This window comes from Anolis sagrei, chromosome Y (assembly GCF_037176765.1).
Source record: "Anolis sagrei isolate rAnoSag1 chromosome Y, rAnoSag1.mat, whole genome shotgun sequence".
Classification (NCBI taxonomy): Eukaryota; Metazoa; Chordata; class Lepidosauria; order Squamata; family Dactyloidae; genus Anolis; species Anolis sagrei.
Genome location: NC_090035.1, coordinates 82098659 through 82116089, shown reverse-complemented (window position 1 = coordinate 82116089; position 17431 = coordinate 82098659). Strand labels below are relative to the sequence as shown.

Below are 17431 nucleotides of genomic sequence, written 5' to 3'. Positions count from 1 at the left end.
TGTCAATTTGGCTCTCAATGTTTTCCAGGAAGTGTATTGTCGAAGGCTTTCATGGCTGGAATCACCAGGTTCTTGTGGGGTTTTTTTTCGGGCTATAGGGCCATGTTCTAGAGGCATTTCTCCTGACGTTTCGCCTGCATCTATGGCAAGCATCCTCAGAGGTGAGGTCTGTTGGAAATAGGACAATGGGTTTATATATCTGTGGAATGGCTGGGGTGGGGCAAAGAGCTCTTCCTTGCTAGAGCTAGGTGTGAATGTTTCAACTGACCACCTTCATTAGCATTTGAAGGCCTGGCTGAGCCTGGGAAGAAATCTCCTGCTGAGAGGTGTTAAGCTGTGCCTGGTTGTTTCCTCTCTGCTTCATTAGCATTTGAAGGCCTGCCTGAGCCTGGGAAATCTCCTGTTGAGAGGTGTTAAGCTGTGCCTGGTTGTTTCCTCTCTGCTTCATTAGCATTTGAAGGCCTGCCTGAGCCTGGGAAATCTCCTGTTGAGAGGTGTTAAGCTGTGCCTGGTTGTTTCCTCACTGCTGTTTTTGCTGTTGTAATTTTAGAGTTTTTTCCAGGAAGTGCCCATGGAGAACCTTCTTCTTTCACCAGTTTTCTCTTCTGCTCTGCATCATGTTTTTATGGCATTCCCTCTTTGTCTTTTGCACTTTAAGCAGTTTTCTCCTCTTGACTTCCCTCCATGTTGGTTCTTGACTGCCTTTCCCATCATCTGCCAGTCCGTGTTTCTCTTCTTCTTCTCCCATTTGTTTCCCTTGCAGAAGCCCTCTTCTCTCTGCCTCCTGATTTTCTGGGCAGGTCAAGTCTGTCGACATCATTACACGGGTGTCACAAGGAGTGGATGGTCATCAGTTGTCTTGTTTTTCTGTCCTATTATTATTATTATTATTATTATTATTATTATTATTATTATTATTTGCCTGCCTCTCCTTGCAGCTCGAGCAAGGCACAATGTATCATAAAACATTATGTAAAATTTATTTATTTATTTATTTATTATTTACTATTCTTGTAAATATCTCAAGCCCGAGGGCGACTCACAGCGGTTTCCAGACAGCAAACAGCAAAGACAATAAAAACAGCAATAATTAATATGCAAAACAGTTAAATTACACATTTCCATAACTAGCTAATAAACCATCATCAATACACAGTTATCACAATCGCCTCATCATCCAAGCGTGATCCAAATTTGTCGTCCATTGTTCCGTTCCTATGTTCAAATTACCAGAATTGCACTGAATTACTCAAAAGCCTGCACAAACATCCAGGTCTTCAACTGTCTACGGAATGTCATGAGAGATGGTGCCAGCCTAACATCTACAGGAAGGGCGTTCCACAGCCGAGGAGCCACCACCGAGAAGGCCCTATCTCTCGTCCCCGCCAACCGTGCTTGAGAGGCTGGCGGGATCGAGAGCAGGGCCTCCCCGGAAGATCTCAAAGTCCGGGTGGGTTCATAGGCCGAGATGCGGTCAGATAGGTATCTTGGGCCGGAACCGTTTAGGGCTTTATAGGCCAGTACCAACACCTTGAATTGGACCCGGTAGCAAATCGGCAGCCAGTGGAGCTGGTGCAATAGGGGGGTTGTATGCTCCCTGCGCTCTGCTCCTGTTAGGATCATGGCTGCCGCGCGTTGGACTAGTTGCAGCTTCCGGACCGTCTTCAGGGGCAGCCCCACGTAGAGAGTGTTGCAGTAGTCTAGGCGGGATGTGACAAGAGCGTGTACCACCATGGCCAAGTCAGACTTCCCAAGATACGGGCGAAGCTGGCGCATGAGCCTGAGCTGTGCAAATGCTCCCCTGGTCACCCCCGAGACCTGGGGCTCCAGGCTCAGCGACGAATCCAGGGTCACACCCAAGCTGCGAACCTGTGTCTTCAGAGGGAGTGCGACCCCATCCAACACAGGCTGTCACCCTATACCCTGTTCGGCCTTGTGACTGACCAGGAGTACCTCTGTCTTGTCTGGATTCAACTTTAATTTGTTTGCCCTCATCCAGACCGTCACAGCAGCCAGGCACCGGTTCAGGACCTTGACAGCCTCCTTAGTAGCAGGTGGGAAGGATGTATCTGTTTAATGTATCTGTTTCATATATTAAATGCATATATGAAACAGATACATTAAAATACAGTAAATACTGGACATTGTTGCTTCTAAGGTATGTATGTATGTATGTGTGTGTGTGTGGGGGGGGCCTGAAATTGCAGAAAATTCTGCAACTGTTGATCCTGCAATATGAACACATTGCAGCCTTTTTCTGTCTTGCAAAACAGGATGGAAACACTCACCGTGTTTTGGTGACAGCGATTTCCTCCCTCTCGGATCCAGCCTGAAAGGAGATTTGCATAAGTGAAAGGGGGGAAAACCCATGCTATACAGTTCGATATAGCGATTGCAGGACGCTAACAATGCTTTGATGCAATGTTGTATTACAGATTGTTATATCATGCTTTGTTATATCATACTCCCCAACTTTCTCCGTTTGGCAGAGAGGGACAGTCCCAGTTCACCCTATGACCCTTCTTGGAAGGAATGGAAACCATCTGAGATTGGAAGGAGAAGATGTCTAGGGCTGGTTCTAAGGCTGGTGACATAATACAGTTTGAACTGCATTGAACTCCTGGCCCTATAATGAAGTTCAATTGCATCTTCATCGCCATGATCTTGTTGACGGGAAACTTCCCACCAGAGTGGAAATCAACTATTGGACAGATGGCAAGCTATTGAACCTCAGCAGACTGAAAGCCAAAACCAAAGTCACAACAACATCAGTTATAGAACACCAATATGCTGATGACAACATCGTCTGTGCACATTCAGAAGAATACCTACAAGCCACTCTATACATCTTTGCGGAAGGATACGGGAAGCTCAGCCTCTCATTGAACATCGAGAAAACTTAATTGCTCTTCCAGCAAAAGTCACCAACCAATCTCTCTCCAATGCCAGAAATGCAGCTTAATGGTGTAACATTAGAAAATGTGGACCATTTCTGCTCCCTTGGCAGCCACCTCTCCACCAAAGTCAACATTGACACCGAAATACAACACCGCCTGAGCTCTGCGAGTGCAGAATTTTCCCGAATGAAGCAGAGAGTGTTTGAAGACCGAGACATCCGTAGGGATACCAAGGTGCTTGTCTACAAAGCTATTGTCCTCCCAACCCTGCTATACGCCTGCAAAACGTGGACTGTCTACAGATGTCACATGCAACTCCTGGAACGATTCCATCAGCACTGCCTCCGGAAAATCCTGCAAATCTCCTGGGAAGACAAGCGGACAAACGTCAGCATGCTGGAAGAAGCAAAGACCACCAGCACTGAAGCGATGATCCTCTGCCATCAACTCTGCTGGACCGGCCACATTGTCCGGATGCCTGACCACCGCCTCCCAAAGCAGTTGCTCTACTCTGAACTTAAGAACGGACAACGGAATGTTGGTGGGCAGGAAAAGAGATTTAAAGATGGGCTCAAAGCCAGCCTTAAAAACTCTGGCATAGACACTGAGAACTGGGAAGCCCTGGCCCTTGAGCGCTCCAGCTGGAGGTCAGCTGTGACCAGCAGTGCTGCAGAATTTGAGGAGGCATGAATGGAGGGCGAAAGGGAGAAATGTGCCAGGAGGAAGGCGTGTAAAGCCAACCCCCGACCGGGACCACCTTCCACCTGGAAACCAATGCCCTCACTGCGGGAGAAGATGTAGGTCAAGAATAGGGCTCCACATTAGTGTAGAACTACTGCAACGCTCTCTACGTGGGGCTGCCCTTGAAGACGGCCCGGAAGCTCCAGCTAGTCCAGCGCGCGGCAGCCATGTTGTTAACCGGAGTGGGACGCAGGGAGCACACAACGCCCTTGCTGTCCCAGCTCCACTGGCTGCCGATTTGCTACTGGGCTCAATTTAAGGTGCTGGTGTTATCCTACAAAGCCCTAAACGGTTCCGGCCCAAAATACCTTGCGAACCGCATCTCGGCCTACGAGCCCACGAGGACCTTGAGATCATCTGGGGAGGCCCTTCTCTCGGTCCCGCCTGCCTCACAGGCACGCCTGGCGGGGACGAGAGAGCGGGCCTTCTCGGTGGTGGCCCCCCGGCTATGGAACTCCCTCCCTGCTGAAATCAGACAGGCGCCTTCCCTCATGGCCTTCCGCAAGGGCCTGAAAACCTGGCTCTTCGAAAAGGCCTTCAACTAAGTGCTATGTTTTTGGAATGACCACCGGAATGGACTATGACTATGAGATTGATTATGACCCCAAACTGGACGAATGCGGATTTTTAGTTTAATTAGTTGTTGTATTAGTAAGATGTTATGTTATGGTCTTGATTTATTGTAAATTGTTGTCTTTTCTATGTTCTGTACACCGCCACGAGTCGCCCTCGGGCTGAGAGTGGCGGTTAACAAGTGCAAATAATAAATAAAATAATAATAAATAGAACCAACTTAGGATAAGAAGTTAGTGAGATGACAATACTATTTCTATCTTATGCCTTTAAGTTCGCAGATAGGAAGTCCATTTTAACTTTATTATTTTGAAGTTCATTTTACTGGGTGTATCTATAACCACCATATATGCCCTATATTGGAAAGTGGCTGTCTTTACAAATCGGACAATGACACTTTTGCACTCTGAGCCAGGAACACCTTTCCACCCAGATCTACACAGAGTCCAGACGTAGCTAACTACAGGAGTTTATTTACAAAAGCATATACAAAGGGAAAATGGGCATTTCCCAAAAAGCAGTGGAAAGGGGGCTAAGAAAGAGCAATAGTCCAAGTATCCATAGATCAATAGTCCAAGATGGCAAGGGACATGAAATCCATGAAGTCAAGAGCATAGGAATAAAGCCATAAGCATAAAAACAGGAACTTTTTCCAATACAAAACTCATTCAGGAACAAAGGCAAACTTGAGAGCCAACAGGAACTTGATTTTGTGACAACGTTGTCTGCTCTGAAGAGGCCAGGAAAACACCACTTAATTTAAGTTCAAACCCGACCAAACAGTCATGAGATCTGGGTTGTTGTATGGCTATATGGCCATGTTCTAGAGGCATTCTCTCCTGACGTGTCGCCTGCATCGACCTCTGAGGATGCTTGCCATAGATGCAGGCGAAACGTCAGGAGATAATGCCTCTAGAGCAATGGTTCTCAACCTTCCTAATGCCACGACCCCTTCATACGCTTCCTCATGTTATGGTGAGCCCCAACCATGAAATTAGTTTCATTGCTACTTCATAAATGTCATTTTGCTGCTGTTATGAATAGTAATATAAATATCTGATATGTAGGATGTATTTTCATACACTGGACCAAATTTGGCACAAATACCCAATACACCCAAATTTGAATACTGGTGGGATTAAGGGAGGGTATTGATTTTGTCCTCTGGGAGTTTTAGTTGCTGGGATTTATAGTTCACCTACAATCAAAGAGCATTCTGAACTCCACCAATTATGGCATTTGAATCAAACTTGGTACACACAACTCCCATGACCAACAGAATACTGGAAGGGTTTGGTGGGCATTGACCTTGAGTTTTGGGAGTTGTAGTTCACCTACATCAAGTGAGAACAGTGGACTCAAACAATGATGGATCTGGACCAAACTTGGCACGAATTCTCAATATGCCCAAATGTAAACACAAGTGGAGTTTGGGGGAAAATAGACCTTGACATTTGGGAGTTGTAGTTGCTGGGATTTATAGTTCAGAATGCTCTTTATAGAATCAAAGAGCATTCTGAACCCTACCAACGATTGAATTGGGCCAAACTTCCCACATAGAACCTCCATGACCAACAGAAAATACTATGTTTTCTGGTGGTCTTTGGTGACCCCTCTGACACTCCCTCACAACCCCTCCAGGGGTCCTAACCCCCAGGTTGAGAAACACTGCCTTAGAGTCATGAGATCATCATTACGGCACCTGGATTTCAAGGACTGTTTCTCACTGAGTCTTTCTGAATTTCTATTAACCTCTCCTTTGCTCTCTTCAAGCAGAGACCTAAGCTTATATCCTGGGGCAATTCCCCATTTTTTGAAGGCTGAGAAGGCCGAGAAGATCGATTCTCAAGAGAAACAAAATCCCAAACATTCTCCATCTCTTCTGCAGCTGCCAGCCCTTCTCTCTGATCTACAGCATGCATTTCTGTCTGTGTTTCAGCCTGAACATACACAGACACAGTGAAAAACCCATCATCCCCTTCATCCTCTGAGGCAGAATCCCCACTTCTTGCTGCTGAGCCCCAACGGATACATACATTGCTGAAAAAAGTTAATAAATATATCCATGTTTAAAATCTCAAGGTCCTCGTGGGCTCGTAGGCCGAGATGCGGTCAGATAGGTATTTTGGGCCGGAACCGTTTAGGGCTTTGTAGGCCAACACCAGCACCTTGAATTGGGCCCGGTAGCAGATCGGCAGCCAGTGGAGCTGGAACAACAAGGGCGTTGTGTGCTCCCTGCGTCCCGCTTCTGTTAGTAACATGGCTGCCGCGCGCTGGACTAGCTGGAGCTTCCGGGCCGTCTTCAAGGGCAGCCCCACATAGAGAGCATTGCAGTAGTCAAGGCGGGATGTGACCAGAGCGTGTACTACCGTGGCCAAGTCACGGTAGTACAAATACAAAAGCAAACTGTTGCAATTTTTCCTAACTCTTTTCCATTGTAGCCCAAGTGGGGCAATGGGTTAAACCCTTGTTTCGGCAGGACTGAAGACCGACAGGTCGGTGGTTCAGATCTGGGGAGCAGGGTGAGCTCCCGCCTGTCAGCTCCAGCTTCCCATGCGGGGACATGAGAGAAGCCTCCCATAAGATGGTAAAACATCTGGGCATCCTTGCAGACTGCCAATTGTCTCTGTGCTGGTACGGCTGTACCAGGAGCTCCAACTTTATTTTCTTTCTGTTGTCTGTTTTGCAGTCATAGGACAGGCCTCCTGTCCATCATAATTACGCTTTGGTTCCACCCCTTGTTCTGGGCTCTGGGAGGGAAAGGAGCCATTTTTGGGGCAGTCTCACACAAGGTAGCTAAGCTATAGGATGTAGACCAGCTCGTCCTGTAGAAAAGCTTCCTTTTTCAATAAGCACCCAGGGAAAAAGTAGCATCCAGGGAAACAGAGCATCCAGGGAAAAGGTTCCAAGGCTCTGGCTGAGAGCTCACAGCCTCTCAGCCTCAAAGCAAACAGAGGGAAAACAGCCCTGAAGTTTCAAAGAATTCTCTGAGAGAGGACAGCATCACAGATCCATGGAACTCCAGCTGAAATATCTTCAAGCCTCGGCTGGTAGGTCTACTGGATACCCAGACGCATTTGGAATCGGTAGTAGGTCCCACACCGATGAGGCATAGATAGAAAGCAGCCTGGGAGAGGTTAAAAAGCGTTTTTTCCTACAGAGAAAGTTCAGTTACTCAAAGTCAGGTACCAGCCCATTGAGGACTAGACCAGGAAAGCCTTGAAGTGTTGTTTGAAACATTGAAGATTTATTGTTTGTTCCATAATAAAGACTGTTTCATCCTTAAGGACTCTAAAGACCATCACTTCAGGAAAATCCCTGAGAACCTCTCTTTGAGGCACCCCTGGCTTCCCACTGGGCTTAAAGTATACGTCCTATAGAAAAGTACAGCTGTTACAGGCTCAGTGCACGACAAAACAGTCTCACACCAGAAATGACTTGCAGTTTCTCAAGTTGCTACTGGCATGAAAAAAAATTCTTTCCCATTACACTATGTAACAAAATTTAAAATAAACATTCTGTCTCTGGCTTGCAAGTATTATTTCCTATTTAATTGTGCTGTTCTTACTTCGAAAATAGTTGTCCGACTCCAGAAACTTTATTTTTGTGCCACAAACTAGGTTGAATTGGTTGAAAGTTTATGAGATACTCATTGAAAAACTAGAGCAAAATGCGCTCCAGCAGGATGTCCCGTCAAAACAACGTTTCAGCAGCTTAATAAACTTTTCCAATTAGAACCAATTAGGAGATGACATTGATAACCCAAGAACAAAAATGGTGTTACATACTGTAATAATAGTAAACATTGAAAACTTGAAAGCAAAGATGTCACTCTGTCAGCCACACAGATGGAGAACTTTTCAGTATTTATGTTTCGTTGATGTATTTCAACTAATTTACATAGTGTTATCACGCCATCTTTATATTTACTAGAACTCAACGGCCTCTACCAATTTTCTCCCTTCTTTTGGGGGGCTCAGATTAGGAGAAGACAGTTGCAGAAGGTGAAGTCGAACATGACCCCCCCCCCCCATTAGAGATAGTAACTTATAGTTTGCTAAGGGCAAGGACACTAGACTGGATAATAAGGGTTAAGCCTTGGTCATTTCGGTGTGTATCATTTAATCAAGGCTTTGTGCCCTATTTTCATATGTTTACAGCAGAAAGTAACCAATTTATTACTGAAAATCATGCCACAAAAGTATTTGACTTTTCCCACCTGGGACACACCTGGGCTCCTGAGGGTCCCCCACCTCACAAACAAGGGAATCTCTTTAGCCCTCGTGGAGATATTTCTCTTTATGGACCTTCCTATGAATAATATGAACTATGGTTTACTCTCTGTGTTATGACTTCTATATTTTCCTATTTTCTCCTGTATTTCTATATTTCCCTTCATGTATTTGACCTTGCCCTGACCCTTTTGCCCCCTACCCCTCTCCTTGGGGGAAATCTACAAGGAAGCTGTCCTGCCTCTGGAAAAGCCATCAGTGATCATGAAAAGACCCTTCTCTTTGGACATTCTTTGCATGGACAATAGTAAAGGAAATCCTTTTGACTTCAGAGTTGGGCCACCATTAGGATTTCCGTTTGGCAGACTTTTTAATCATATAACAATGGGGGGAATATGACCTTAGGAAAGTCCTCTTTTCCTCCAAGCCGTTTTTCTTTCAAATCTTCCCACTAAGGACATTCGCAAAAGTTTCCCCTTTGTGCCCTATCTGATTGTAAGAGGAAAACCCGCATTAAGCCACCAATGCTTATCACAGATCCATCTCAGGACAATAAAGTGGCTTCTCTGGAAGGCTGATCCCCGGACTCGATAAGCCTAAGGACATTAAAACTCCATAATCCACTCCAGAATGCATTGTTTCCCTTCATCCCACCTCCCTCCCTTCTGATTTGCTGGAGCGTCAAGGCAGCAGGAGCCTCCTGATAGGCTCTGGTGCCCCGCGAAAGCCCTGCGATTGGCCCTGATGCATGGGGGACGGCCAAGCCTCCTCCCAGCTGTTTGCGCATCAGCCAATCCCCTTTGAGCTGGGCGGGAGGGGGAGCGGGAATTTTGAAACTCACAACTCTGTATTTCCTATAAAAATGGCCTTTACTTCTGTAACCACATGCTCTGCTTGGCGAATATAGCAACCAAATGTTCAAATGTTCTTGTATTGCTTTACTTTCCTTTAAAGGAGGATGGTTCAGGGATTGGAGAACATGCAAAACTCTGCTGATAACTTATGCTTAAGCAACTCATCAAACCTCTTACAGGCCACATTCTGATGCTCTTTTGGCCACAGCTTTTCATCTATGACATGTCGGAAAGTATATGTTGCCTTACCCGCCGGTGCTGGGCTCATTCTTGTACACGACGAAGCGGTAGACCAGCGTGGCCCCCACGGCCCCCGCCAGCAGGATGCCCACTACCACCCCGGCCACAATCCACCCCAGCATCAACGGGGGCTTGGTGGGCTCCTTGACGGCTGGCGTCTGCGGAGTGGATGTTGTCACCGTAGAAGGTGGATGCGTGGTCGGACCTGCAAAGAGAAAGCAGGCAGAATTCAGCCTCCTGTTATCAGATTTGATATGAGGAGAAAGAGGACAACTCAACACAAAAGACCTCATTCTTCTCCTTGTTTTCCTCTCCTGTGGTTGCAATCCTTAAACAATTATTCAATCAATTTTATATGCATTTACACAGACAAAAGCAGGAGCCCCCAGTGGAGCAATGGCAGGCCTGAAGACTGACAGGTTGGAGATTCGAATCCAGGGACAGAGAGTTCCACTGCTGAACAGCTCTCACAATTAGGAAGCTCCAGACTTTGCATTCTGATAGATGTTCAAAGCATAGTGTAGCGAATTTGTTGATCTATGTAAAATTTTGATGTATAGCTCTATGTTGCAATGTGGCAGAATTGGCAGAAATAGGGTAGCAACATTAGAGGCAAGATTAATTTGCATACGTGCAGCTGATTGGTCGTATGTAGATGAGTGTAGGCCAGGATTTGAAAGGGCCACTGAGCCAGAATGGCAGTTGGGGGGAAGAGAGCTGAACATTCCAAAGGGGCGGAGTTAAGTTTAAAAATAGGCAGTTAGACAGTCAAAAAGGTTCAGTTAGGGATTCCTGTTTGTGAAGGAACTTCTGTGAGAGAAAAGCAGTTAGGAAAATGGAGCTTAAGTTTTAAGGAAAATAAAGAAGTGCCAGTGTGGTTTAAGGCAGAATATAGTGCTGTCAAGAGTGTATGAAAAAGTAACATATTTGTTGATGTGAAACAGTTGAAGTTTGATAAGAAAAGTTAACTAAGTGAATGATATTGAATGTAAGACTCAAGACTGTAACAGAACACACAAATGTCACCATAAGCGTTGGAGCCAGAAGCTATAAATAAACTTTGTTACTTCGTTTACTACAAGAGTGTCTCAAGCCTGTAATATAAAAGCCTCAAGGTAAAAGCTCATAAGAAAGCCCCAGCCAATTTAAAAGGGGGAAAATACATCAATACAAGGCAGTAAAAAGATTTAAAAGAAAATATTTTTCCCCCACATCGTCACACATTAAAAGACACCTGAAAAAGGACTGAAGTAGTGAAATGTCGCACATAGCTTTGGAGAAACCCTAGCTGAGGAATCCTTTATGAGGGAGAGGGCCTTCTTGATGGTGACCCAATTCACCTATAAAACCCTACATGGCTTGGGTCCAGCCTATTTGCATGAGCGTCTCTCCCCTTACGAGCCTCCACAGGCTCTGAGATCCACCCGGAAAGCCCTCCTCTCAGTCCCACCACTGTCACAAGCCCCGTGCTGAAGAACAGTTACATGTAAGGTGTTTAAACCCGGATCTGGTATGTTTGGATAATATTATTGCAAGCCAAGAGTCTCAAGCTGCAGATGATTCAGTTTCCCTTCTTCCCTGGAGAACATGAAACTGCATTTGCTTACAAATCCAAGGGTCAAGAGGAGCCCAACTTACTGGCCAAGCGCAGCTCGAAGGTGCCTTTGAGGGTGACTTTGGGCCGGAGCAGGAGCAGGACGGTGTAAATCTTGGCATCACTGGGCCGGAGGTGCGTGATGAGGAGGGATCCGTTGGGGAAGCCAAACTCCCGCTGGGTGCTTTGGACCCCATCGCGCTGCGGACGGACCGGGTTCGCAGGGAAGTAGGTGAAGATCCTGGTGGAGCCGTCAGTGGCCTGGCCCCGGTACCAGCTGACCTCCCGCAGGACGCCGGTCACGTTCTGCACCGAGAGGGTGACGTTCTGGCCCTCAGAGAGTTCTTCTGGGATGGAGACCACGGAAACAGGATCAATGGTGCCCAGGATCGGGGTCACCCACGAACTCAAAAGGCAGACTGTCGGAGGAAGGGGTCGGAAAGGGGAAGCCAGAGCTCAAAATGAATGACAGCAAAGACAAAGGGAAGTCCTACACTTAAACAACAGAAACAAAGTGCAGAGATCCACATTTTCTCGAGTCTAGTGCACCTTTGAATCTAATGCACACCTCAATTGCCAAGAAATGTATTTGTTGGCAAATGAAATGCACAGTGGCAAAAAATGCACTGTGTTGTCGAAGGCTTTCATGGCCAGAATCATGAGTTGCTGTGAGTTTTCTGTGCTGTATGGCCATGTTCCAGAAGCATGCTTTCCTGATGTTTTGTCCACATCTATGGTAGGCATCCTCAGAGGTTGAGGGGTCTTTGGAAACTAAGTAAGTGAGTGAGGTTTATATATCTGTGGAATAATGTCCTGACCCCCAGGTTGAGAAACACTGCTCTAGGGGCTAGACCAAGACATTAATCCAAAGAATCAAACAATAACCTTGGCTAGGCTTGAGAGCCTAAAGGTTATCACCCAGCCATTTGGCAAACATTGGTCATCTTAATCCAATCAGCTAGACATTTCTTCATTGTTTCCCTCTTGCCCGCCTCCCTTTGGCTGAGCGGTCAAAGCAGGACTCAGGCCGCCATTGGTTCTCCTGCTGGCTTGCTGACGTCACAGCCAATCATAACAAAGCCAGCTTGGGGTTGGGGGGTGGGTGGGTATGGGAACTTTTGAATCTGAAAGCTATAAATATTGTATCTCTCTGTCCAATGGGCATGTCGATTTTTTTGGCAGATTACTGCAATCGTCACCCTTTCCAGCTGGAATGAAATAAAAAAAACCTCGGTGGCTTTCTCTTCAACTTGGTGAGATTTATTCTGTAATACTGGCTTTTCTTTCTCACTAGGCAACCCACAAGGGCTTGGGCCTATCCACAGCCATTCTAAAATGCTCAACAACAGGTTGACTTATTACACAAATCTAATGCACACCCTAATTTATTAATGACTTAGATGAAGGGCTAGAAGGCATCAAGTTTGCAGACGACACCAAATTGGGAGGGATAGCCAAGACTCCAGAGGACAGGGGCAGGACTCAAAACCATCTTGACAGATTAGTGAGATGATGGGCCAAAACAAACAAAATGAAGTTCAACAGGAACAAATGCAAGATACTCCACTTTGGCAGGAAAAACTAAACGCAAAGATACAGAATGGGGGACAATTCCTGGCTCAAGAGCAGTATATGTGAAAAGGATCTTGGAGTCCTCGTGGGGAGAAAGGTAAACATGAGCCAACAATGTGATGTGGCAGCAAAAAAAGCCAATAGGATTTTGGCCTGCATCAAGAGGAGCCTAGTGTCTAGATCTAGGGAAGTCATACTCCCCATGCTCTATTCCGCTTTGGTTAGACCACACCACCTGGAATCACATTGTGTCCAATTCTGGACACCACAATTCAAGAGAGATATTGACAAGCTGGAATGTGTCCAGAGGAGGGCGACTCAAATGATCAAGGGTCTGGAGAACAAGCCCTATGAGGAGTGGCTTAAGGAGCTGGGCATGTTTAGCCTGAAGAAGAGAAGGCTAAGAGGAGATATGATAGCCATGTGTAAATATGTGAAGGGATGTCATAGGGAGGAAAGAGCAAGCTTGTTTTTTGGTGCCCTGGAGACTAGGATGCAATGGAGCAATAGCTTCAAACTACAAGAGAGGAGATTCCATCTGAACATGAGGAAGAGCTTCCTGACTGTGAGAACCATTCAGCAGTGGAACTCTCTGCCCCAGAGTGTGGTTGAGGTTCCTTCTTTGGAAGCTTTTAAACAGAGGCTGGATGGCCATCTGTCAGGGGTGATTTGAATGCAATATTCCTGTTTCTTGGCAGAATGGGGTTGGACTGGATGGCCCAGGAGGTCTCTTCCAACTCTTTGATTCTAGGATTCTAATGTTGGGAAGGTAATTTAGCCAAAACAACGGTGAGCGTTAGATTTGAGTAAATACAGTTGGTTGGGTTCAAAAACAGTCCCTGGGAAAGCTGGAAATGAGGAGATGATGCCACAGAGGGGGAAAAGCCAATGTGATTCTGCCTGGGTTGAATATCGAGGATTCTAGTGTCCAGATTGAGGGAAGTCCTAGTCCCATTCTCTTCTGCTTTGGTCAGGCTTCACCTGGAAAAATAATAAGGCTATTTCCAATTCTGGGCACCCAAAGTCAAGAAGGAGGTTGAGCAACTGGAAGGTGTCCACGGAAGGGCCACCAAACTGGTCCGAGATCTGGAAACTATGCATCCCTATGAGGTTTAGAGAGGTGGAGATGTTTAGCTCTGAGAAGAGAAGACTGAGAGAAAAGGATGGGAAACCTAGAACTGGAGACCCCTCAAGGATCATCTTGGCTGTTTGTTGACACTGTAAACCTCAACCGGTTTTGGGAAGACTTTAAACTGTTGGTGGCTCCCAGCTAGGAAACTCAAGGAATTCACAACACAATTTGTCCTAACTTGTTCTAGATTGCTGGTTTTTAAACCTGACTTTACAACTGTGCTTTGTCCCAGGGTTGTTAGATGCCTTGCCAACTGCCGTGCTTTGTCCTAGGTTGCCAACTTTCCAACCGGACTTTACTCCTGGGTCTTTAAACGACAGACCACAGCAGAATCATAGAATCATAGAATCATAGAATCAAAGAGTTGGAAGAGACCTCATGGGCCATCCAGTCCAACCCCCTGCCAAGAAGCAGGAATATTGCATTCAAATCACCCCTGACAAATGGAATCACCCCTGACAAATTCGACAATTCGACAACTGCACTGATGGCTGCGCTGCCCTCCCAATTTCACAGAATCCTAGAATCCTAGAGTTGGAAGAGACCTCGTGGGCCATCCAGTCCAACCCCATTCTGCCAAGAAGCAGGAATATTGCACTCAAAGCACCCCTGACAGATGGCCACCCAGCCTCTGTTTAAAAGCTTCCAAAGAAGGAGCCTCCACCACACTCCCTCCGGGGCAGAGAGTTCCACTGCTGAACGGCTCTCACAGTCAGGAAGTTCTTCCTCGTGTTCAGATGGAATCTCCTCTCTTGTAGTTTGAAGCCATGGCTCCATCGCGTCCTAGTCTCCAAGGAAGCTACAAGAGAGGAGATTCCACCTGAACATTAGGAAGAACTTCCTGACTGTGAGAGCCGTTCAGCAGTGGAACTCTCTGCCCCGGAGTGTGGTGGAGGCTCCTTCTTTGGAAGCTTTTAAACAGAGACTGGATGGCCATCTGTCAGGGGTGATTTGAATGCGATATTCCTGCTTCTTGGCAGGGGGTTGGACTGGATGGCCCATGAGGTCTCTTCCAACTCTTTGATTCTATGATTCTATGAAGCAGAAAACAAGCTTGCTCCCTCCTCCTCCCTGTGGCTTCCTCTCACATATTTATACATGGCTATCATATCCCCTCTCAGCCTTCTCTTCTTCAGGCTAAACATGCCCAGCTCCTTAAGCCACTCCTCATAAGACTTGTTCTCCAGACTCTTGATCATTTTAGTCGCCCTCCTCTGGACACATTCCAGCTTAGAGTCAATATCTCTCTTGAATTGTGGTGCCCAAAATTGGACACAATATTCCAGGTGTGGTCTAACCAAAGCGGAATAGAGCATGGGGAGCATGACTTCCCTAGATCTAGACACTATGCTCCTCTTGATGCAGGCCAAAATCCCATTGGCTTTCTTTGCCGCCACATCACATTGTTGGCTCATGTTTAACTTGTTGTCCACGAGGACTCCACACGTACTGCTCTCGAGCCAGGCCCCATCGTCCCCCATTCTGTATCTTTGCATTTCGTTTTTTCTGCCTAAGTGGAGTCTCTTGCATTTGTCCCCGTTGAACTTCATTTTGTTAGTTTTGGCCCATTTCTATACAAAGCAGAAGAGCATGGGTGGCATGGGTCAGTTGGCAACCATATATACCTATATCTATATAGAGCAGTGTTTCTCAACCTTCCTAATGCTGCGACCCCTTAATCCAGTTCCTCATGTTGTGTTGACCCCCAACCAGAACATTATTTTCATTGCTAATTCATAACTGTAATTTTGCTCCTGTTATGAATCATCATGTAAATATCTGATATGAAGGATGCATTTTCCTTCACTGGACAAAATTTGGCCTAAATTTGCCCAGATTTGAATACTGGTGGTGTTGAGGGAAAGATTGATTTGGTCACTTGGGAGTTGAAGTTGCTGGGATTTATAGTTCACCTACAATCAAAGAGCATTCTGAACTCTACCAATAATGGAATTGAATCAATCTTAGCACACCGAACTCCCATGACCAACAGAAAATACTGGAAGGGTTTGGTGGGCATTGACCTTGAGTTTAGGAGTTGTAGTTCACCTATATCCAGAGAGCACTGTGGACTATAACTGATCTGGGCCAACAATGGCACAAATACTCAATATTCCTAAATGTGAACACTGGTGGCGTTTGGGGAAAATAGATATTTACTTTTGGGAGTTGTAGTTGCTGGGATTTATAGTTCACCTACAATCAAAGAGCATTCTGAACCCCACGAATGATAGAATTGGGCCAAACTTCCTACACAGAACCCTACGAAAATACTGTAAGGGTTTGGTGGGCATTGACCTTGAGTTTGGGAGATGTAGTTCACCTACGTCTGGAGAGCACTATGAACCCAAACAACTATGGATCTGGATCAAATTTGGCACAAATATCCGATACACCCAAGGAGGGATTTAGGAGGAATTGGCAGTGATTTAGGGGAGATGTAGGTCACCTACCTCTAGAGAGCACTATGAACCCAAACAACTATGGATCTGGATCAAATTTGGCACAAATACCAGATACACCCAAATTTGAAGACTGGCGGAGTTGGGGGTGGGATGGGTTGATCTTGTTATTTGGGAGTTGTAGTTGCTGCCAAAGGGGTTCCTCAGACATATGAGTTTTCTGATGGTCTTTGGCAACTACCTGAAACCCCTCTCGCGACCCCTTCCCAGGGGTCCCGATCCCCAAAATTGAGAAACCCTGATATATATAGAGAGAAATATGAATTCCATGACTCACCTACTAGAAAGAAACTCTTCCCAGAGACATCCCGGATCCTCGATGCTTCCATACTCAAAATAGACTACGTCTCTCTATTTGGGTTGGAAACGATCCTCAAAGACGTGAAGGAATGGTCACTCTGTGTGGTGCTGGACGCCTGGCCTCTGTCCCGGTGCCATCCTAGGGAGAGAATTCCTGGGCTTTTCCTTGGGGACAATGGAGAAGGCTTGATCCTGATCCTGGAAAGAAATCCAGAGCGTGGGTTGTGTTGTAGTCTTTGTGTAAGAGAGAAGGCTGGGGGTGCCAACTTTTGTGGGTTAAGAGCCGTAACTCCCTCCTGTGTGGCGTCAAAGCCACCCAGGCTTGACCGATTGGCCTCCAGGAATGTCCAGGAACATTAAGAGACCTTTGGCACCCACCCAAGAGTGCACACTTGCTGCCTCATTGCCTTTGGAATCACTGGGTTGTTGTAGGTTTTTTCGGGCCTGGCAGTGCCTGGGGCAATCTTTTGTTGAGAGGTGATTAGATGTACACAGATCTAATAATAATAATAATAATAATAATAATAATAATAATAATATATTGTTGAAGGGTTTCATGGCTGGAATCACTGGGTTGTTGTAGGTTTTTTCGGGCCTGGCAGTGCCTGGGGCAATCTTTTGTTGAGAGGTGATTAGATGTACACAGATATATAAATAATAATAATAATAATAATAATAATGTATTGTTGAAGGGTTTCATGGCTGGAATCACTGGGTTGTTGTAGGTTTTTTCGGGCCTGGCAGTGCCTGGGGCAATCTTTTGTTGAGAGGTTATTAGATGTACACAGATATATAAATAATAATAATAATAATAATAATAATAATAATAATGTA

The 17431-nt window shown here is 45.9% G+C and overlaps 1 protein-coding gene across 1 annotated transcript in view; it reads right to left on the bottom strand.

The window, feature by feature from the left end:
- LOC132780519 (carcinoembryonic antigen-related cell adhesion molecule 19-like) overlaps positions 1–15765 on the bottom strand; it is a 20387-nt gene extending 4622 nt beyond the window's left edge. The window contains exons 1-4 of the mRNA XM_067462448.1: positions 15753–15765; positions 11176–11550; positions 9547–9742; positions 2289–2329 (exon numbers count right to left, since the gene is read on the bottom strand). Of these exons, the coding sequence (XP_067318549.1) occupies positions 2289–2329; positions 9547–9742; positions 11176–11550; positions 15753–15765 (625 nt within the window). The remainder of the gene's footprint in view (positions 1–2288; positions 2330–9546; positions 9743–11175; positions 11551–15752) is intronic.
- Positions 15766–17431: the final 1666 nt, after the last annotated feature.